Source organism: Entelurus aequoreus, linkage group LG25 (genome assembly GCF_033978785.1).
Source record: "Entelurus aequoreus isolate RoL-2023_Sb linkage group LG25, RoL_Eaeq_v1.1, whole genome shotgun sequence".
Taxonomy (NCBI): Eukaryota; Metazoa; Chordata; class Actinopteri; order Syngnathiformes; family Syngnathidae; genus Entelurus; species Entelurus aequoreus.
The window spans coordinates 34617343-34641367 of record NC_084755.1 but is presented as its reverse complement, the minus strand read 5'-3'; the positions used below and the strand labels follow the sequence as shown (position 1 = coordinate 34641367).

The window sequence follows — 24025 nt, the reverse complement described above, 5'->3', positions numbered from 1 at the left end:
CATACATATATATATACATACATATATATATAAATACATATATATATACTATATACATATATACATACATATATATACATACATATATATACATACATATATATATATATATATATATATATATATACATACATATATATATATACATACATATATATGTATATATATATATATACATACATACATACATACATACATACATACATACATACATATATATATATATATATATATATATATATATATATATATATATATATATATATATATATATATATATATATATATATATATATATATATATATATATATATATATATATACATATATATGTATATATGAAAATGTACTGTGGGGCCCCATTTTTACGACTTGATGGGGTCCCTGGGACCACATTTTGAAAATTTGTAGCACCAACACTGATGGAGTATTATTGCGTGCAAAACAGCAGCATGCAGCTGTGGCCTGCGGGCCGTTTCTAATACTATCCATCCATCCATTTTCTACCGCTTGTCCCTTTTGGGGTCACGGGGGGTGCTGGAGCCTATCTCAGCTGCATTTGGGTGGAAGGCGGGGTACACCCTGGACAAGTCACCAACTATCAAATATCATCCCGGGGGGCCATAGATGATTCATTTGCGGGCCCACGGGCCTAGACTTTGACACCCCTGCTTATACACTCTGTTTGCTTTTTTTTAAAAAACATTCAAATACTGAATAAAAGCACCACAATCCACATAAAAAAATCATTACAGAATCATGAAATTATACTCATAAAAGACAACGTTGTTTTAGTGCATGTTGGGACGCTTCCGCCGCCTTTTCCGTTTATTTCGCATTTCTTCTCCAGTGTTTCGTCATTTTTCTACCACTTTTTCAATTGCGAGGCAATTTCCCTTTGCGTGACAACGTGGCGCCTCACAGCCAATGAGAATAATCGGAAGGAGGGCGCGAATGTGATTGGATGAAAGCTTTCTCGAGGCGAACCTGATTGGTCAGTCAAACAAAGCCCCTCCTCCTCTTTAACAGCGGCGTTAGGGACCGAGTGCCAACGCGTACTTTTCTTCAGGAACCAGACCACTAACGGAGGAGGCGTGAAGAAAGTTACAAGAAAGTGGTGAGTTTTTAATTATTACCAACTACTTTTATGCTTGATAAAACCGCGGAAAGGTGATTTTTAGGTGACTGAAGACTCGCGTACTTCGCTTTTTTAGCGCATTGCGAAGTAACGTGAAGCTGGTTTGTGACGACTAAAGTAGAGCCCAGAGATAATGGGAATGACCAACAATGTCTTTTTAATTATTTAAATCTATATCAACTCTATTAAGGTGCAATGCAAAACAATGAATGATGTAAAGTTCAAGTACTGACCAAGGATTAGTTCCATATATAGTTAAACAGATATTTTATATTTACGTCATCATTATTATTATTATTATTATTGTATGTGTACAAAGTTGACTTTGCACTGCAAAATGTGAGCAGATCCTTTAAACATGTCCTGCTTATTTTCAAATAGATGAACAAAGGGTGTGTCCTTCTTCCCAAACGTGTCATTCTTGTAACAAACTCAGCAGCAAATGCTCATTTTTAAGCCATGTTTTAATATTTGATATCCCTCACTATTTTGAAATATGGCAATACCAAGGGCTGAGTGATCCATCGATATACTGTACTTCAGGGGTTCTTAGCCTGTTTGACCTCGGGGCCCCCAACTTTTCCACTACTGAGGGGCACGGGGCCCCACTCAAATAACACTGAAATATTGATGTATTAATTTTGATACAATTATATTTAACCTACTTACAGTTTAAGTCAAATGATATTATAAGCATATGTTTATCTAGGCTTAGGTCACACTACAAAAAGTCAGTGTTCAAAAACAAGAAAAAAAAATACAAAAATGAGGGGTATTTTATTTGAACTAAGCAAAATTATCTGCCAATAGAACAAGAAAATTTGGCTTGTCAAGACTTTCCAAAACAAGTAAAATTAGCTAACACAAGTGCACTTTTCTTGGTAGAAAAAAAAAGTTAAAGTTAAACTACCAATGATTGTCACACACACACTAGGTGTGGTGAAATCTGTCCTCTGCATTTGACCCATCCCCTTGTTCACCCCCTGGGAGGTGAGGGGAGCAGTGGGCAGCATCATTTTTGGTGATTTAACCCCCAATTCCAACCCTTGATGCTGAGTGCCAAGCAGGGAGGTAATGGCTCCCATTTTTATAGTCTTTGGTATGACTCGGTCGGGGTTTGAACTCACAACCTACCCATCTCAGGGCGGACACTCTAATAATAATAATAGATTTTATTTGTAAAAAGCACTTTACATTGAGTAAACAACCTCAAAGTGCTACAGTGTATTCAAATTTTTTACTTTTTTTGATGAAAAAGTCTCACGAACCAAGCGTGTTCACGTCGTTCTCGCCATTTCCCGGGTCTAAATTGGCTGTCAAATTGTACCAACTTGTCGGATTACATCCTCATCCTTCTATTATCCAGGGGAAAGGCATTATTTATGATCTACAATAAACTTTCCCGAGCAAAGCAAGCGAGGAAACCGGTTACCACTCGATGATGTAAACATACGCACACACGCTAGTGATCGCGGCGCTGCTATAAATAGTTTGTCTGCGTTAGCGCTTATAATAACGATATCACTAATACTTGGTTAATATCAAAGTCGTGAAATGTAAATGGAGTATTGTTGGTGCTTTGTGGATGGTTTTATTTTATTTGGTTTTATGGGCGGACAAGATGACCTCCCATTAGCGAGTTAGAATGCTTTAAAAAAAATATATATATATATCCGTCGTCATGTCTGTTATAATAATTGTGAACGACAGGCAAAATTCCAAATTCCAGTTACCCTTTAACAGAGCTGCTGCCCTATTTTTGTTGCATTTCTTCACTACAATGACAGTAAAACTTCTTCTGGTAGCCCCAAAAAAATATTTTGTTATTGTGGTGGAATTTCAGGCTAACGTAAGGGTGTAACAGTACGTATATTTGTATTGAACTGTTTCGGTACGGGGGGTTCGGTTCGGAACAGAGGTGCACCGAACGAGTTTCCACAAGGACATATTAAGTAGCGTACCGCACGTTGTGTAAACAATGCACACCGAGGCACAACACACGGCATGCTAGCAATGATCGGGCTACTACAAAATGCAAAAAGCCAGAGCTGGAAGACCCTCTTGCCTCGTTAAGATCTCCCGTTTGGGAACATTTCGGCTTCGCGGTGCGATACAACAATGGATAACATTCAAGCAGCCTCTCCTCTGCGAGTCAGGCAGGGCTAAAGCAATAACAAATGCCGTTGGTGTTTTTATAGCAGCAGATTTAAGACCATATTGCATTAAAAACTAGATTTTGAGCCACTTCTATGGTGGAAGAACAATCTTCTTACTGCCAAGTTAGCCAGGCATTACCTCGCCATACCTGCTACCTCCGTGCCCAGTGAAAGGCTATTTTCCACAGCTGGAGACATTTTAACTGCAAGCAGGTCGGCTCTTTCTGCAGACAATGTGGATAAACTGATTTTTCTGGCAAAAAACATAAAAATTGAGTTAAAGTCACCAGGGTTAAAGGCTGGGGGGGGAAAAGAAAAGTTAATCTGAGGCTGAGTTGACTTGAAACTGTTTAATGTTGCACTTTTTGTATGTAGAAGAAAAGTTTTGTCATTTTATTTAATATGAGCAACAACTTGAAGCAGTTTAATGTTGCACTTTATATGTGGAAATGTTGCACTTTATATGTAGAAAGGTTTTGTTAAGAAACCAATCCTGAGCCTTATCTTATTTAGTTTTTATTTTATATATGTTGACCGCATGAACCCTGGCAATGGACCCTGTGTGTATATGTATGTTATTGTTAGCATTAGGGATGTCCGATAATGGCTTTTTGCCGATATCCGATATTCCGATATTGTCCAACTCTTTAATTACCGATACCGATATCAACCAATATATGCAGTCGTGGAATTAACACATTATTATGCCTAATTTGGACAACCATGTATGGTGAAGATAAGGTACTTAAAAAAAAAAAATCATTTAAAAAAAATAATAAAATAAGATAACTAAATTTAAAAAAAATTCTTGAATAAAAAAGAAAGTCAAACAATATAAAAACAGTTACATAGAAACTACTAATTAATGAAAATGAGTAAAAGTAACTGTTAAAGGTTAGTACTATTAGTGGACCAGCAGCACGCACAATCAAGTGTGCTTACGGACTGTATCCCTTGCAGACTGTATTGATATATATTGATATATAATGTAGGAACCAGAATATTGATAACAGAAAGAAATGGGGGAAGGGAGGTTTTTTGGGTTGGTGCACTAATTGTAAGTGTATCTTGTGTTTTTTATGTTGATTTAATAAAAAATAAAAAAATAAAAACAACAAAAAACGATACAGATAATAAAAAAAACGATACCGATAATTTCCGATATTACATTTTAACGCGTTTATCGGCCGATTATCGGACATCCCTACTTAGCATTCATGACTGCCTGCTGTTGCACTGATCAGCCTAGTGGTGGCTCACATCCATCACACACACAGCTATTTTAAAGCAATGTTAAAAGGATAAAGCCATTGTTTACACATTTTGGTAAATAAATAACCAGAAAATGTATATTTTGTTGTTATCTTACTATACCGAAAATGAACCGAACCGTGACCTCTAAACCGAGGTACGTACCGAACCGAAATTTTTGTGTACAGTTACACCCTTAGGCTAACGCTTTTATTTTGAAGCTTACTTTGCACCGAACAGGAAGTTGCAGAAGTTTCACGCTGCTTAGAGAAAATAATGTCATTACAAATACGACAACACTTGTCAACATAAACCGACCAATTTTTCATAAATATCACTTCTTCGGGTTTCCAGTTCTATTAGTGAGTTGAGGTCAACTTAAGCGGACTTGGCAAATTGTCGACATAATCAACAATTGACAATTCTAGCATCTAAAGAGCTATCGTTGTCTTTTGGAAAGTCAACATGCTTTCATATTTTTATCTCCTCCTTCAGCTGTTGACAGGCAATCGCAATGCTCCTGAGGTCACTCGCATCGCTTTGCCTCCTGGCCGCCGTCGCCTTCGCCGTCCCGGCTCAGGAGAAACGCGTCCATCACCAAGCTGATCTCAGCGACCACGACCACGACGACAAACACGGCTTCCAGTACGACCACGAAGCCTTCCTGGGGAAGGAGGAGGCAAAGACCTTCGACCAGCTGACTCCAGAGGAGAGCAAAGACAGACTGGCGTAGGTTTTATTCGATGCAACAAACAAAAAAGGAAATAAATGGCTGCCAGTAATCTGCGTAAAGCATGTAGAGCAGTTATATCGTACAAAACCTTGTTTCTGAGTTTAAGTAAGAAACGTGTCACACATATAGTGTCCTACACCAACATCTACAGCAGTGTTTTTCAACCACTGTGCCGCGTGAGATACAGTCTGGTGTGCCATGGGAGATTATCTAAATTCACCTATTTGGGTTAAAAATATTTTTTGCAAAGCAGTAATTATAGTCTGCAAATGATGTGTTGTTGTTGAGTGTCGGTGCTGTCTAGAGCTCGGCAGAGTAACCGTGTAATACTCTTCCATATCAGTAGGTGGCAGCCGGTAGCTAATTGCTTTGTAGATGTCGGAAACAGCGGGAGGCAGTGTGCAGGTAAAAAGGTGTCTAATGCTTAAGCCAAAAATAAACAAAAGGTGAGTGTCCCTATGAAAAGGCATTGAAGGTTAGGGAAGGCTATGTAGAATGAAACTAAAACTGGCTACAAAGTAAACAAAAACAGAATGCTGGACGACAGCAAAGACTTACTGTGGAGCAAAGAAGGTGTCCACAATGTCCATCCGAACATGACATGACAATCAACAACGTCCCCACAAAGAAGGATAAAAACAACTGAAATATTCTTGATTGCTAAAACAAAGTAGATGCGGGAAATATCGCTCAAAGGAAGACATGAAACTGCTACAGGAAAATAACCAAAAAAAGAGGAAAAGCCACCAAAACAGGAGCGCAAGACAAGAACTAAAACACTACACACAGGAAAACAGCAAAAAACACCAAATAAGTCAGGGGGTGATGTGACAGGTGGTGACAGTACACCTACTTTGAGACAAGAGCTATGTTGATACATGCTTGGTTATGCTTTAAAGTCATATCCAACAATTGTGACAACGACTTTTTACTGTCAACTGAGTTTCGTTTTTTAGTGATTCTTGCCGATATTTGGATCGGATCGACCGCCGATATTTGCCAAAAAAATGCGTATCGGCAAGGCATGGGAAAATGCCGATCCAGATCCAGTTTTTTTTAAATCCGGTCCGTGTTTTCCAGCGCACCGATTTAAATAATACATTCCACTTTTCTGCTGCTCCCTAATTTCCGTTCCGCATTTTCCAGCACACCTTCAACACATCCACAGGTCTGTGTCCTAACCGTTAAGACGGCCATGTGAATTAAAAGTTACCGGTAAAAATGTCAGCTGTCTCTGTGCGATATAGAAAATGACTATATCGTGATATTCGAGTATACGTTCTCACGCAGTTGCTTTTAGCTGCTGGCATTACACGACAGGCTCTTCTCACTCCTTCTTGTGTCTGCTTCTCACAGACAGCAAGCGCACCTTCTTACACACGTCACATACTGTCACGTCATACGTCACATACGTATACGCACTCTCCCAGCAGAGAGGTAGCAGCAAGGCTAACGTTAGCCGTGATGCTAGCGTAGCCGTGTGAGCGGTAATAATGAAGGAAGAATTAATTAATTCCCAAGAAAAACAGCAGGGGGTCCATCATCTGGCGGTGGTTTGGCTTCAAGTGGGAATATGTCGAACAGACAACCGTAATTTGTCAAGTGTGGGGCAAAAGTGTTGCTCTAAAAAGTAGCATTACTGCTAAAATGTAGCATCATTTGAAAAGTCCCCTGCTAGAAAATGAAGAGTGTTTGAAACTCCGCACGTCAACATCTCCATTGTGTATTATTCAAACTCACCTAATTCAGCTGGCTAGTTGTTATCAAGAGTACTAAAACCCTTTTCAACATGAATCTGACAACTAAGTAGGCTAAATAACTTTAAACTTTAATACATGCTCGGCCAGTATCGGTATCGGATCGGAAGTGCAAAAACCTGGATCGGGACATCCCTATTCCACTTCTTATTCCACCAAAGTTTGCCGGCTTCCACAGCCCACAGTTTTCATCCCAATCGGAACCGTTCGAGTGTCAAAACATTCGGCTCGACCAAGAATCGTGAGCCCACGAAAAAAAAAACAGTTAAAAATACCCCATATTACCGGGACATTTTTCCCATTGAAAATTAATGGGCCATTTTTCAAACGTTCACAATTCCTACTTTTCTCACCCAATAGGACCTGTTCTACTTTCAACACCTTCCACGCACCCTGGACAATCAAACTACCATGTTAAAAGAAATTCCAGGAATTACCAGATTTCCAAAGCCTTATTTTCACCTTTTGTTCTAAAGTTTTTCACAGTCCACATTTTTCAATCATTCCACCATCAAAACATTCCTCTTAGTTGGGACATAAACCCTTTTTTTCCTGTACAAATTCCCTTTTTTCCCCCAAAATATCAGGAATTCAAAAATACCATTTCTCAATTCAAAGCGTTACTACGTCAACATTTCTCAACCGATTAAAAAAATTCCCACATCAACCAATTCATATTATCGGGGACAATTGTGCTGTTAGCTACAGTTTGGTGGTCGCGGGGGTGTATATTGTAGCGTCCCGGAAGAGATAGTGCTGCAAGGGGTTCTGGGTATTTGTTCTGTTGTGTTACGGTGCGGATGTTCTCCCGAAATGTGTTTGTCATTCTTGTTTGGTGTGGGTTCACAGTGCGGCGCATATTTGTAACAGTGTTAACGTTGTTTATACGTCTACCCTCAGTGTGACCTGTATGGCTGTTGATCAAGTATGCCTTGCATTCACTTATGTGTGTGTAAAAGCCGCATATATTATGTGACTGGGCCGGCACGCTGTTTGAATGGAGTAAAAGCGGACGTGACGACAGTTTGTAGAGGACGCCACAGGCAGTCCCTTTAATGCACGCCCCCAATATTGTTGGTGGAAATCGGGAGAAATTCGGGAGAATGGTTGCCCCGGGAGATTTTCGGGAAGGGCCCTGAAATTCGGGAGTCTCCCGGGAAAATCGGGAGGGTTGGCAAGTATGGATTACAATATCAATCTAGGGCTGCAACTAACGATTAATTTGATAATCGATTAATCTGTCGATTATTACTTTGATTAATCGATTAATAATCGGATAAAAGAGACAAACTACATTTCTATCCTTTCTAGTATTTTATTGGAAAAAAACCAGCATACTGGTACCATACTTATTTTGATTATTGTTTCTCAGCTGTTTGTACATGTTGCAGTTTATAAATAAAGGTCTATTTATTTATTTTTTAAAAAGCCTCTGCGCATGCGCATAGCATAGATCCAACGAATCGATGACTAAATTAATCGGCAACTATTTTTATAATCGATTTTAATCGATTTAATCGATTAGTTGTTGCAGCCTTATATCAATCAAAATAATTTTTGCCATAATCGTCCAGCCAGATTGTCAATATCCAACCACCTGATTTTACCTCACAGTCAGATCAGTTCTGTGCCATGGTTTTTCTGCACCGCACTCTTGACAAAGTCTTTCTCGTTGGTGAACTGGACTCTCCAACCTGACCCCCAGCGTCCACTTCCTCCCCCACAGGAAGATCGTGGACCGCATCGATACAAACAAAGATGGCTTCGTCAACCACGCGGAGCTGCATTATTGGATCAAACACCGCCAGAGGAGTTACATCAATGACAACGTCAACAAACACTGGAAGGACTACGACAAGAACCAGGATGACAAGATCGCCTGGGAGGAGTACAAAAACACCACCTATGGCTACTATCTTGGTCTGTCCGCCTCTCACTCCGTCTTCTGTCAATCGACGCTCAAATATTCCCTTTTTTTTTGTCCCACTCAGGCGAGGAGTTTGACGACGTGGACGACAAAGCCACCTACAAGTCTATGCTCAACCGAGACGAAAGGCGCTTCAAGATGGCCGACAGGGACGGGGACGGGATCGCCACGCGTGAAGAGTTCACCGCCTTCCTGCATCCGGAGGAGTTTGATTACATGAGAGACTTGGTCGTTCAGGTACTTTTAAATCCCCAGCAGAAAGACTCTCTGATGCTCAATTCCATTCATTCGTTCATCCAATCGTTAGGAAACAATCGAGGACATCGATAAGAACGGCGACGGCAAGATCGATTTATACGAATACATCGGTAGGTGTCTTCTCACGGGTTAACCCCTTCCTCTCCTAGTGTGGGAGCTAAATGTGTGTGTGTGTAGGGGACATGTACACACCAGAGGATGGAGAGAGTGAACCTGAGTGGATCCAGACTGAGAAGAAACATTTCACCGAGATGAGAGACGCCAACAAGGTACAGTAGGGATGGGCGATACGGCCTGAAATCTATATCATGATATATTAAGGGTGTAACGGTACGTGTATTTGTATTGAACCGTTTCGGTACGGGGGGTTCGGTTCGGAACGGAGGTGCACCGAACGAGTTTCCACACGGACATATTAAGTAGCGCACCGCACGTTGTGTAAACAATGCACACCGAGGCACAACACACGGCATGCTAGCAACGACCGGGCTACTACAACATGCAAAAAGCCAGAGCTGGAAGACCCTCCTGCCTCGTTAAGATCTCCCGTTTGGGAACATTTCGGCTTCGCGGTGCGATACAACAACGGATAACATCGCTTCAACGAAGAGAAAGACGAGCGTGGTGTAAACACCGCATTCAAGCAGCCTCTCCTCGGCGAGTCAGGCAGGGCTAAAGCAATAACAAATGTTTTTATAGCAGCAGATTTAAGACCATATTGCATTAAAAACTAGATTTTGAGCCACTTCTATGGTGGAAGTACAATGAGTCCATATATACTATTACTGCCAGTTTAGCCAGGCACTACCTCGCCATACCTGCTACCTCCGTGCCCAGCGAAAGGGTATTTTCCACAGCTGGAGACATTTTAACTGCAAGCAGGTCTGCTCTTTCTGCAGACAATGTGGATAAACTGATTTTTCTGGCAAAAAACATGAAGATTGAGTGAAAGTCACTAAGGTTAAAGTCTGGGGGGGGAAAAGAAAAGTTCATCTAAGGCTGAGTTGACTTGAAACTGTTTAATGTTGCACTTTTTATACGTAGAAGAAAAGTTTTGTCATTTTATTTAATCTGAGCAACAACTTAAAGCAGTTTAAAGGCCTACTGAAATGAATTTTTTTTTATTGAAACGGGGATAGCAGATCCATTCTATGTGTCATACTTGATCATTTTGCGATATTGCCATATTTTTGCTGAAAGAATTTAGTATAGAACAACGTCGATAAAGTTCGCAACTTTTGGTCTCTGATAAAAAAAAACCTTGCCCCTACCGGAAGTAGCGTGACATTGTCAGTTGTTCACTCCCTCATATTTTCCTATTGTTTTCAACGCAGCTAGAGCTATTCGGACCGTGAAAGTGACGATTACCCCATTAATTTGAGCGAGGATGAAAGATTCGTGGACGAGGAACGTTAGAGTGACGGACTAGAATGCAGTGAAATAAAAAAAAAATTCCGCTCTGACCGTAACTTAGGTACAAGCTGGCTCATTGGATTCCACACTCTCTCCTTTTTCTATTGTGGATCACGGATTTGTATTTTAAACCACCTCGGATACTATATCCTCTTGAAAATGAGAGTCGAGAACGCGAAATGGACATTACAGTGCCTTTTATCTCCACGACAATACATCGACGAAGCTCTTTAGCATCTTTAGCTACTGAGCTAACGTGATAGCATCTGTCTCAAATGCAGATAGAAACAAAATAAATAAATCCCTGACTGGAAGGATGGACAGAAGATCGACAATACTATTAAACCATGTATATGTAACTACATGGTTAATAGATCTCAGCCTGGCAAAGCTTAACAATGCTGTTGCTAACGACGCTAAGGCTAACTTAGCAACCGGAGCTCACAGAGCTATGATAAAAACATTAGCGCTCCACCTACGCCAGCCAGCCCTCATCTGCTTTGCTCAGCAACACCCGTGCTCACCTGCGTTCCAGCGATTGACGGCGCGACGAAGGACTTCACCAGATCATCCGTGCGGTGGGTCTGCTAGCATCGGCTAGGCGTCTGCTAGCATCGGCTAGGCGTCTGCTAGCATCGGCTAGGCGTCTGCTAGCATCGGCTAGGCGTCTGCTATCCGAGTATGTGGTCCTTGTGTTGCTACAGCCACCTACAACGTTCTTCTTTGCAGCCTCCATTGTTCATTAAACAAATTGCAAAAGATTCACCAACACAGATGTCCAGAATACTGTGGAATTATGAAATGAAAACAGAGCTTTTTTGTATTGTATTCAATGGAGAAGGCATACCTCTGTTCCTCGGGCTACGTCACGCGCATACGTCATCCTTCGAAGGCTTTTTCAACCGGAAGTGTGGCAGGAAATTTAAAATTGCACTTTATAAGTTAACCCGGCCGTATTGGCATGTGTTGCAATGTTAAGATTTCATCATTGATATATAAACTATCAGACTGCGTGGTCGGTAGTAGTGGCTTTCAGTAGGCCTTTAATGTTGCACTTTATATGTGGAAATGTTGCACTTTATAAGTAGAAAGGTTTTGTTTAGAAACCAATTCTGAGCCTTATCTTATTTAGTTTTTATTTTATATATGTTGACTGCATGAACCCTGGCAATGGACCCTGTGTGTATATGTATGTTATTGTTATGCTTAGCATTCTTGACTGCCTGCTGTTGCACTGATCAGCCTAGTGGTGGCTCACATCCATCACACACACAGCTATTTTAAAGCAATGTTAAAAGGATAAAGCCATTGTTTACACATTTTGGTAAATAAATAACCAGAAAATGTATATTTTGTTGTTTTCTTACTGTACCGAAAATGAACCGAATCTTGACTTCTAAACCGAGGTGCATACCGAACCGAAATTTTTGTGTACCGTTACACCCTTATGATATACATATCACAGCCTCTGGCGATAACAAAATGTGTCACAATATATTAGTTGGCATATAAATAACAATAGCACCATTTTAAAACGGGTTACAAAGGCGCCAAATTTGGTTGCTGACGTACGCGGTAACATAATGAGTTATTTCATGTATTATTTTCTCAAAACTATTATTTATTATAGAATAGAATAGAAAGCACTTTATTGATCCCTGGGGGAAATTCAGCACCACAGTTCGCTCACAATAGACAAGAATAATAATAAATAATATAATCTATTATATATATATAATATACATATATTCTACATATACTACATATACTCTACATTTAAGTGCAGTCAAGAAGGAACATATGCATTATACAGTCTGATGGCTGTCGGTTTGAAGGACCGATTATGTTTCTGTTTACACTTTGGTTAAAATGTAATAAGCAATTATTCTTCTGTTGTTTGGATACTTTACATTCGTTTTGGCTGATACTACAGATTTGGGTATCGATCCAATACCAAGTAGTTACCATACCGATGATGTTCATACATACAGGATCATTAATTTACTACAATTCTTAAGCCCAACTGTAATCCGACAAAATGACAGCATGGCGGTGTGACAATATGAATTCAAATAGAAATAATTTCCTTATTCACTTTTATTTAATACAGAATGTGTAATAAAGTCAAGAGTTCTAGCTTAGCTATGCTTTTTATGCTTCCTACAGTGTGTAGTGTAGCATGTTTAGCTTTTCCTTATCCTGTAGTCCAGTGGTTCTCAAATGGGGGTACGCATACCCCTGGGGGTACTTGAAGGTATGCCAAGGGGTACGTGAGATTTTCTTTAAATATTCTAAAAATAGCAAGAATTCAAAAATCCTTTATAAATATACATAAAAACCTATCTTTTTTTCCAAATAGTTCAAGAAAGACCACTACAAATGAGCAATATTTTGCACTGTTATACAATTTAATAAATCAGAAACTGATGACATAGTGCTGTATTTTACTTCTTTATCTATTTTTTTCAACCAAAAATGCTTTGCTCTGATTAGGGGGTACTTGAATTAAAAAAAAATTCACAGGGGGTACATCACTGAAAAAAGGTTGAGAACCACTGCTGTAGTCCTCCAGTGATAACGGTACATGTAAGGAACACCGTTTATTTCCGCCATGGAGGAGAGTATTAGTGATTTAGAAGCTATACTGTGGAGGGACATTAGCCGCTAGCGAGCATGCTACATTGTTTTGTTCGCTTGTTGCAGTTAAATTTGCGGACACTAGAGTATGTTATCAACATTATTACAGTATTACGATAAAACGAATGTATTCAAAGCGCTGTCGTCCGCCAAATTGATACTGTATATCAAATATATCTCTCTAGGTCAAAGTTCACAATTTATCCTTCCTGATTCTTTTTCGCATTACTTTTGTCTCGTTTTAATTTCGCGTAGTGGTTCATTTGTGCAATGCCCTGTTCACAATGGCTTCCCATGTAACATAGCCATGTGTCACACAGGATGGTCACATGGACGCCAATGAAGTGGCCCACTGGATTTTACCAGGAGAAGTGGACCATGCTGACAATGAAGCCAAACACCTGATCCACGAGACGGACAACAACCAGGTAACCATGACGCTGCTCGGGCCCCGAATAGTAAACATGTCAACACACATTTTGTTGGCCTTGTATTGTCTTTATTTGGATTTAGAAGAACTGACCCCGACTTAAACAAGTTGAAAAACTTATTCGGGTTTCACCATTTAGTGGTCAATTGTACGGAATATGTACTGTACTGTGCAATCTACTAATAAAAGTTTCAATCAATCAATCAATCTGAAACTAGCTAGCTAGCGGGAAAATGACTCAAGTCTTGAAGTAGTTGGTATATTAAAAGGGACTGTTTGTTTCCATTAAGCTTTATATCCCGCCGTCTTTCGGCGTGGAGCACGTAAACTACACTCCATGTAACACACACACATTACTTTGTATTGTTGTCAGCTAGTAATATAGTCATTTTCAAAGTTTAGCTATGAACGTTAGCTACCATTGAATATATTGAATCATTGTATCATCATAACAACAACATAACTGCAAATTGTTAGTTTAACTTTAACTTTAACTTGGACTGCTTTTGTGTGATTTTTTATTTCAAAAAATGTATTTATCCTTCAATATATTTACTGTATTTTCCGAATTATAAGGCACACCCACTAAATTTTAGGGGGCCATTTTTTAGCCGCACAAGACTTTAAGCCGCAGATATACCTTATACCGGTAAATTGTGAAATTAGTTATTTATATGAAAAATTGTGTAAATGTTTATTTACATACATTAATTGTTACCAAATGGTGCCTGTAACACGGCAGTAAAACGGCTGAGCAAACAAAACAGGAAAGTCATTAACGTCTTTATTTATTCTTTATGAGATTAAGAAGATTTTATCCTTTTTTAATAAGGATCAAGATGTTTATCAGGATTCTTCTTCCTTGCACTTTGTGAACACTTTGGGTTTGAACAGTTTCTTAAAGTGGATCATTTTAGTACATGGTTTGATTCCTTTGCTTATCCATTCCATAATTTAGCCATTAGCGGAAAAAAATCCACATATAAGCCGCACCTTTGTACAAACCGCAGGGTTCAAAGTGTAGGAAAAAAGTAGCAGCTTATAATCCGGAAAATAGAGTAGTAATTGTGAAAATTATAGACATTTCAAAAATATTAGTTCTCTTTAACCTAACCTAAGATTCTATTTTTTGGTACAAAAAGGTACCTTTGAGCAATTTGCAAACAGCCCCTTTTAAGACACTAAATGATCACTAAAATGTACTTAAGTATAGAAAGTAAACATTCAAGTACATTTTTCAAGTTATTTTTCTTTATAGATGTCTAAAAAAATACATATTAAACATAAAAAGTACTCAAAAAGTGCTTTCAGTTAGCGTAAATTAACTTCTCTTCAGTATTTTGCTGTTGTCCTTAAATAATGTGTGATGCTAGAAAAAACTGCAAGCCAGGCTGTGATTGGTGGAGGTCCTCATTTTGCATGAAGAGATACATATAAAATGAATGACAGGGCACGTCAGATTAAATTTTACCACAAACTTAATCTTAGACTCTTCCTGCTCCGTCACTAATTAGAATATAACGGCAAATTTCTGCAGGTGTTCACAACGCCCCCCCATGAGTCACTGTTTGTGCTAGGCAAGTAAGCAGAAAAAGTGGGTTTGATACCGGTCGATCACGTGGCCAGGAAGATATATAGGCCAATTTTATATAAATATTCTAAATTGTTTTTAATTGTGTAAAATGTGTTATTTTGCATGAAAAAAATAGTATTGAATGATGTATTTCCCATGAATTTGTTTTAGTACATGCATCAAATTAAATTCGAGTTTGGTTTGAAAAGATTATTAAAACAAACATTTTACATGAATAAAGTGTGACAATATATGAAAGAAAATGATGTTTAGAGCCCCAACTTAGCCAACCAATTGACATACATTGACTGCTGAAACCAAACGAAAAGTCACGAGTAGCGATGACGCTTGTTGGAAATGTATGAGAGGGAAATCATCTTTTGAAAATATTGCAAAGTCAAACGCGGCACTAAAAGAAATCGTATTAAGAAAGTCGTAATCGAGCATTTAAATTTAGAATTACAAGACAAGAAGAGTGCAGCTGGTTAAAAGAAATGCAAGTCCGCACGTACATCAATACTTAAAAATGCACGTTTCCCAATAAAATGCATCAGAAGACATGACTAAACATTATAATAATAGGATAGGCGTTATATATCCCACAATGGGGAAATTAATTGATTGTAGTGCAGATAGAAAAAGTCCACAAAAAATAAGGTAAAAATTAGGGCTGCAACAACTAATCAATTAAATCGATTAAAATGGATTATTAAAATAGTTGCCGATTAATTTAGTCATCGATTCGTTGGATCCATGCTATGCGCAGAGGTTATTTTTCTTTTCTTTTTAATAAACCTTTATTTATAAACTGCAACATTTACAAACAGCTGAGAAACAATAATCAAAATAAGTATGGTGCCAGTATGCTGTTTTTTTTCCAATAAAATACTGGATAGGATAGAAATGTAGTTTGTCTCTTTTATCCGATTATTAATCGAAGTAATAATCGACAGATTAATCGATTATCAAATTAATCGTTAGTTGCAGCCCTAGTAAAAATACATGAAAATAAAAGGTAAATATCAAAAAAACATAAAATAGCAGAGTTTTCACAGATGCCAATACTACATACAGCTACAAAGTAAAACAATGAAAAACTAAAAAGTCAGCTATAATAATACATATAGTGCAGATCAATACAATAACCAGGTAGATGGATCAACAGACGCAGCAAAATGTGAATTATTAAACATGATGGGATTAATTCTCTGTAATTGTGATGTAATTCATTCTTAATTACTCTTCTCTCTCTTACTCTTCTCTTGCCTTTCATGTCTAATTTCCCACATCTACCCCTGTCAATCAAACCAATGCGGGGAATGGATGGTCAGGACGAGAAGATGAGCAAGAAGGAAATCCTGGCCAACTGGAACATGTTTGTGGGCAGCCAGGCCACCAATTACGGAGAGGATTTAACTAAGAGACACGACGAACTTTGATGAGCCGTTGTGTTCCAGGAGGAGCTCATCTGACGTTTGCTCACGGGGGTTGGGGGGGAAGGGGGTTTGGGTAGGACAGGTCGCCAATTTGGACTCTGATCCAGAGTACGAACTTGTAATCTTGTTCACACTTGCTCATGCTCAGTTACTGTTCAACACACTGTCACATACCGTGTATGTGGATACAGGTGACACACTCCCACTTTTCATACTAAAACATTTCAATTTGATATTCTCAGGACTTTGATTGTATCGCAGCTGGAGTGTTCAGGCCCATCTAGTCTTTGAGCATGAAACTGACGTCTTCCAAGGCAACCTGAACAGTCCAGTTGAAACCGATCCAATGCCCTGACAATACAATAACCTGGCTGAATGACAATCTTCACAATTTGATGGTACAGTAGTGTGTTTTGAGTTTGAGCTTTAAAAAGTGGTTACTGAAAACCGCCGTGGTGTAACACTCCAACAACCACTTTCACGTTTGTTTATGACATCATATGTAAGAAACAAAGGCAAGATAGTAGCAGTTTTTGGATGCAAAGAACGTACGACTGCGCCCAGTAAGGAGTGAGGTGTGTCAGAAACGTTGGCTACTAAAATATGTTACCAACAAAATAACTGTTACAAATAAAATATTTTCCAACATGTGGTGATTTTATCTTTTCATACCAATCACAGTTACTAACTCGTTACTATTACTAACTCAAGGAAATAGCTTGTTTTTTTACTGTACCGTAGTTGGAAAGTAATTGTGTCAGTACACTTGAATAAGTACACTGAGTCCTAAATCAGTGGTTCTTAACCTGGGTTCGATCGAACCCTACGGGTTCGGTGAGTCGGGCTCAGGGGTTCGGCGGAGGTCAAAACACACCCGACTCATCGTGTAAATAAAAACTTCTCCCTATCGGCGTATTACGGATACGGCAACAGCAGAAGTCAGACTGATTTGCAAGTGTGTAATTTGTTGTGAGTTTATGCGCTGTGTTGGTTTTGTTCTTTGAACAAGGTGATGTTCATGCACGGTTCATTTTGTGCACCAGTAAAAAAACATGGTAACACTCTAGTATGGGGAACATATTCACCATTAATTAGTTGCTTATTAACATGCAAATTAGTAACATCTTGGCTCTTAACTAGTGGTTAACTAACATGGCCTTATTATAACCCTAACCCTCTAACCCTGGCCCTAACCCTCTAACCCTAACCCTAACCAAATAACTCTAAATTAAGTCTTGGTTACTGAGAATATGTTCCCCTAGTGTCCAAAAAACTCTTAAATTAAGTCTTTGTTACTTAGAATATGTTCCCCATACTAAAGTGTTACCAAAAAATATATAATTTTGTCTTGAATTTGAAAAAAAACAAAACAAGAAGGGTTCGGTGAATGCGCATATGAAACTGGTGGGGTTCGGTACCTCCAACAAGGTTAAGAACCACTGTCCTAAATGAACCCAGTATGTATGACGCTCTTCTGTTTGTTTCTCTTCTTTCCACTGCTCTTCTGCTATGTAGCCAAGATGGCTACATAGCAGCATTAGGCATAAAAAATAACCTCCCAATCGTAAAGTCCTGAATCAAAACGGTGATGTGGCTCATCCTACATGTTCCGAGACCAGGCAAGGTCAACAAAGCGCTACAAGAGTACTCAAGGGCATCCATCCAATGTGCACTACCACTGTACAAAATCACCTGAGCCTAAAACTAGTCCTAATAGTCCATTGGCCCAGGCATATATCGGTACCATCAGAGGAAACCTAACTTTAAGGCTACTAAGTTATTGGTAGGGACTATATGATTATTTAAAGTTAAAAAAAGTTTAAGTACCACTGATAGTCACGTACACACTTGGTGTGGTGAAATTACTCTCTGCTTTTGACCCATCCCCTTGTTCCACACCCTGGGAGGTGAGGGGAGCAGTGAGCAGCAGCGGTGGTCGCACTCGGGAATCATTTTGGTGATTTACCCCCCAATTCCAACCCTTGATGCTGAGTGCCAAGCAGGGAGGTAATATGGGTCCCATTTTTATAGTCTTTGGTATGACTCGGCCGGGGTTTGAACTCACGACCTACTGATCTCAGGGCGGACACTCTAACCACATTTAGTGAATGAAGTGTACTTTTGTAGTTATTTCCTCATAATTCTACTGTCACAATAACTCAGATATGGTAAATCTAGGGAGCAGTAGAGAATATGGAGTGATTTTTGGTCCAGAACATGTTTGGCTTTATTCATTGTTTTTTCATAACGAAATGTTTCTTGCTACCTTATATATATTTTTTAAGTGAGATTTTCAGTTAACTTTATCTATAATTACACCTAAAACTTAAAGTGTATTTTATTCTTTCAAATGTATTTCTATTTGAGTTTGGACTTTCTGTTTTGCTGTTACCAAATATCATTTTAGTTTTACTTAAACTCAAGAATAGTCTGTTTTTGTCAAACCATTTCTTCTGTTATTTGTATCAACTTCTGTGTTTTCTCCTGAACAAAACCGAATAAAACTAAGTCTTTTGGAACTTTACAATTATATGTAGAGATTGAACAATTTTGACCCCAGTATTGATCCCTGGGGTATGCCACAAGATATATTTACCCTTCTAAATGTGTGTTCGACTCGCTTCACGTATTGCTTCCTGTTAGTTAAGAAGCTTACCCAGTTTAAAACCAGCCCTCTGATACCATACCGTTCTAATTTGTTTATTAAATCGCTAATTGAGATGTTATGGTTAGTATTCCAGCCAACTTGTTCATCCAGGTTCTGAAAGAGTATTTGCAGAGGTAAGGAGGAGGTACTAGATTCTGAGAGGAAGAGAATATATGAAAACGTCACCACTAGGTGCATGGAATACCAGATGGCCGCACTACCCCCTGCACGTCTCTGCCAAGTCACCCTTCTAGTGTACCGGGGTGACGACTTCAGCCCCAACAACATCAAAGTGGGCCGACAAACAAAGAGTGCATGACAACAAGCTGTGTTGACGTCTTTCTAATGGGACTGCGCCGCTTCATCACTTCCTGTGATAGGCCAAGATTCTGGCCGACAGAGGAACTAATTTTCGAGAAGGCGCTGCTGAGCTGCAGGCAAACTTTCTGACCTTGAAGGCTACTCTTCAAGAACAATTGGCAGGACCAAAGATAGAGTTTCGCTTCGACTCTTCGTGGTCCCCACATTTTGAAGGAGCATGGGGCCTAGAAATTAAGCCAGCTCTTCCAAATGGTACTGCATGATCAGACGGTGTCAGAACCTGTACTGCAGACTGTGCTACTTGAAGTGGAAGGGATACTCAATGCAAAGCCCCTTGGGTACAATTCCTCAGATCCTGCTGATCCAGACCTGGTCGCAGACCATCTATGCATCCAGTGATCGACTGAGCAGAGGGTGATGGCAACACAGCCAGGTTCTGACTGACCTTTTTTGCTACAACTTATTCCGGACCTACAGAAGTGGCTCAGGTGGTATAAGGACACGGACAATCCAAAAAGTGGACAAGTGGTGATGTTGGTTGATCGGCAACTCCCCAGGTCGCAGTGGCCAATCGGCAGAGTAGTCAAGAAATGTCCTGGTGGAGTCAGGGCAGCTGAAGTGAAAGTCAAGGGACAGATTTACCTGGTCGTAAGCCCTGTGCGGTTGCCGGCATGGGAAGATGAGAAATACACAAACTGAGGATAAACTTTCCTTTAAAATTAAAATTTACAGCAAAATTTGGAGGCGGTCGTGTGGGAACGTTTTTTTTACCTTGTTCTGCAATGGTTTATGTTGTTAGGTGACCTTTTTTGGACACAGCCTGTGACAACACATTTTTCTGTTCATCACATTCTCTGCTTTGTATTGAATGGTGATTGTGACTAGCAATGTGTACCTTCCTGAAAAAAATACCACAAATATTTGTCCAAACTTCAATAAATAAAGTGTGCCTTAAAAGGGAACTGCACTTTTTTGGAATTTAACCTATCGTTCACAATCATGAGAGACAACAAGACAAAGGTTTGTTTTCGCTTTCTAACATATAAAAATTGGCTCGTTCTAGGTGGCTAGCAATGCAGCCAACTGGAGCATTCAATTCTACCACTAAATTACTTTAAAAATGCATAAAAAAACGTCAACAATACTTGATTTACGTTTCGTAACCTGTATAATAACCAAGCTGTAGCGACATTGTTAGTGTAAGAGCAAACACTAAAGAACTCTTCTTCTAGCGTAGTAACACTTTGGCGTGCTACGGTATTAGTTGTAAAGGCTAACTACAGCAAAAAATAATCTAGCTAGCTTCTACAACAACACAAAACACGTTTGAGTTTGTAATACACAACACTGCGATAAGACACCAATCTATACTGACTGAAAAACATGAACAATCATATTACAGTATCTGTAAAGTATTAGCCCACATTTCATGTTTTGTTTGTACACAGCTAGCCAGACAGTGTAAGTACTGTAGTTGTAATAACACACATGACGTGCTGCGTGTATCATGATCAATATTAAAGTGACTCACTCGATGGACAGTTGTCTGTTTAGTCCAGCTGGCCGGGGAAGTTTCATGTTGATTTTTGGGTAAGCAATCCATTTATGTCGAAAAAGCTTGTCTCCAAGTTCCATATTTATGGCGTCAAATTTGCTTTTTATTCCCCTCTCCCGGCTACCGTCTGCTCCGACGTCTCTCTCTTCCTTTGTGCTCACTTCTATAAGCATCAATATATTTAGCTTCAAAAGTATAGGGTTGTAAATCCAAATTTGTCCAAAAATAGTCGTTTTTTGTTGTCTGTTACCAAGTCTGCCATGTTTAGAAAACACTCTCGTGTTTGATTCCGGAAGTAGGAACACACATAATGCCAGAAGTCAGACGTGTGCTACTATGGAATCAGAAATCAATGTGCAAAATAAATAAGTCCCGGAAATGAATACAGTGCCTCGTTAAAATCCAGCCGCTGTTACTTAGGAGGTGAAGTGTGTCTCTCTTTACTAGCTTCGTCGAAGCATGTTGCTTTTGTAGCTGTTTCAGCAGATTTGAATTGCTAGGATAAGATCATTTGATCCAAGACACAACTTACATTTAACTAAAATGTTATTTTCTTTGTGGTCGACAATAGAAAAGTAGTGAGAATATCTCCATGTTAAGAAACTCGACTTCTGGCTCCGCCATGACGTAAACACAGACACGCCCCCTCCCACACACACACACATAAACACACACAGAGCGCGCCTCTTCTCCGTCGCCTCTTCTGCAGTGCTCCAATTAAACACTCAGATCTTCTCAGTTTCTAGCGATACTACATAAAATAACGCAGTAACGCATCATGTAGTAACGGTAACTGAGTTACTGAATATAAAAAATAACGCGTTAGATTACTATTAAACCGCCGAAAGTAACGGCGTTACAGTAAAAACATGTATATAACAAATTACGTTAAAAAAAAGTATAAATTATGTAAATATACACAGTATACATGTCAGGTGATTTGAAAAACAATATGTACAAAAAGACCATGATAAAAAACGCTTGAAAGATGCGGCTAATGGGAGCAGTGTTGGGACTAACGCGTTACTTTGTAACGCGTTACAAAGTTAGTCCCAACACTGCTCCCATTAGCCGCATCATGTATACTGTGTATATGTACATAATTTATCAATTTTTTTAATGTAATTTGTTGTATACATGTTTCAGGTTATATATATATTTTATTATTGAATGTATCAAATGTGATGAATATTTAATGGACCACAATGGAAACAAGCCTTTTGGCTTTTTGTGCCATCCATATGCCTTTTTAAAGCATTACATTGATTCAATTCTTTAAGATGTCAATGAACTTCTCAATCAATCAATCATCTTTAAAATCATTTAAAAAAAAGAGTGTTTTAAAAGACACTCATAATGATTGTGAATGATTGGCAAGATTCCAAAAACAGTGCAGTTCCCCTTCAAAGTCTCTCTGTGCCCTATTCCCTCTTGTCCTAAGAAATTGTCAGACCATCTGTGCAACCTCCCCGCCCCCCACCCTAACTTTTAGTGTTTCACGTCCCTGTTGTGTGTCCATCAGGATGGACTTCTAACACTGTCCGAGATGCTTGACAAACTCGACGACATCAAGATCAGCACCATCACAGACTACGGCGCCATGAAGGTCGAAGAGCATGATGAACTGTGAATATTTATAGCCTACGAAATTAGGATGTTTTATGTGTTTTGCAAATAATACAATAAATACTAGAGGGGTCTCATGTATTAAGAGTTTTGTGGATTTCCTACAAAAACAATTGGCGTACGTTCAAATCCAGAAAACCTTGTACGCAAGAAACAATTCAGATAAGCACGTACTAATCCGAGTAAAATTCTTTGTTACATCCCAATAAATGGGGAACTGGACGCAGATGTATGCGTGGCCCAGACCACATTCTCTTATAAAAACGCAAATCATTTTGAAATGATACACCTGCCTGAGATCTGCACGGACTGCCAAATCACAATTCAGTTCCTGCTGAATTGTAATTGGTCATCATTTCTTGCTAATCTGCTGAAATGTTTCAGGGTGAGCTAGTCGGTTGCATCCAAGTGGGATGTTTTTAATCGGTAGAGGGGTTTCTTTCTCGTGGTTGGAGCGCACAAAAGAGGTTGTGAGCCTGTCAATGCTGTGGGTTTCGAGGACCGCACACAGGCTGTAATAAAAACATAAATGGTTGGAAATCAGGAAGAAGGTGAAGAAGAGGAGTGTGCATGGCCAAAGCAGGCAAGGGGACTGGAGATAAACGTAGCGCTGCACCCTGTTTAAAAAGATAGTCGCTGCAATGATACGTAAAACTCTGATTACCCCAATATAAATGTGTACTGTATTTTTCGGACTATAAGTCGCAGTTTTTTTTCATAGTTTGGCCGGGGGTGCGACTTATACTCAGGAGCGACTTATGTGTGAAATTATCAACACATTACCGTAAAATATCAAATAATATTATTTAGCTCATTCACGTAAGAGACTAGACCAGGGGTGGGCAATTAATTTTTACCGGGGGCCGCATGAGCAACCCGAGCACTGCTGGAGGGCCACACTGACAATATTTCAATTAAATTTTGCTCAAATTATTTTTGATATACCGTAAGATAGATAATAATAATAATAATAATATTTTCATTTAACCTAACTTATCTTTATACAAAAGCAGATGGCTTTTGATGGTTTTATTTTTAACACTTTCTTACACAACACTTCCTGATGTATATTACAATACAAAAATTTCAATTTCTGTCACTTTATCCTGCATCCTCTTTGTTGTAAAACCTTTATTTAACCAGATAAGAAAACGTTGTGAACGTAGC

The 24025-nt window shown here is 39.1% G+C and overlaps 2 protein-coding genes across 3 annotated transcripts in view; both read left to right on the top strand.

Annotated features, from left to right (window-relative positions):
• The window catches only part of abat (4-aminobutyrate aminotransferase), a 212215-nt gene that overhangs the window by 93656 nt on the left and 94534 nt on the right, over positions 1 to 24025 (top strand). The gene's annotated exons all lie outside the window — the stretch shown is intronic.
• rcn3 (reticulocalbin 3, EF-hand calcium binding domain) lies at positions 1029 to 22944 on the top strand. Of its 2 annotated transcripts, none has more exons than XM_062036484.1 (8): positions 1029 to 1117; positions 5041 to 5274; positions 8762 to 8955; positions 9027 to 9199; positions 9270 to 9330; positions 9398 to 9489; positions 13591 to 13698; positions 22755 to 22944. In XM_062036484.1, the coding sequence occupies exons 2-8, from the start codon at positions 5060 to 5062 to the stop codon at positions 22860 to 22862; spliced, it is 951 nt and encodes a 316-aa protein (XP_061892468.1). In that variant the 5' UTR covers positions 1029 to 1117; positions 5041 to 5059; the 3' UTR covers positions 22863 to 22944. The 2 variants fall into 2 exon arrangements, with proteins under 2 accessions (XP_061892468.1, XP_061892467.1); XM_062036483.1 differs by lacking the exon at positions 22755 to 22944 and adding an exon at positions 16605 to 17372.

What these genes read in the sequence shown, in the direction of transcription:
- rcn3 (XM_062036484.1), top strand. Translation starts at nt 5,060, where the DNA reads ATGCTCCTGAGGTCACTCGCATCGCTTTGCCTCCTGGCCGCCGTCGCC. An exon ending in CACCTATGGCTACTATCTTG is followed by an intron (nt 8,956 to 9,026) that starts GTCTGTCCGCCT and finishes TGTCCCACTCAG; the next exon opens with GCGAGGAGTTTGACGACGTG. An exon ending in TGAGAGACTTGGTCGTTCAG is followed by an intron (nt 9,200 to 9,269) that starts GTACTTTTAAAT and finishes TCCAATCGTTAG; the next exon opens with GAAACAATCGAGGACATCGA.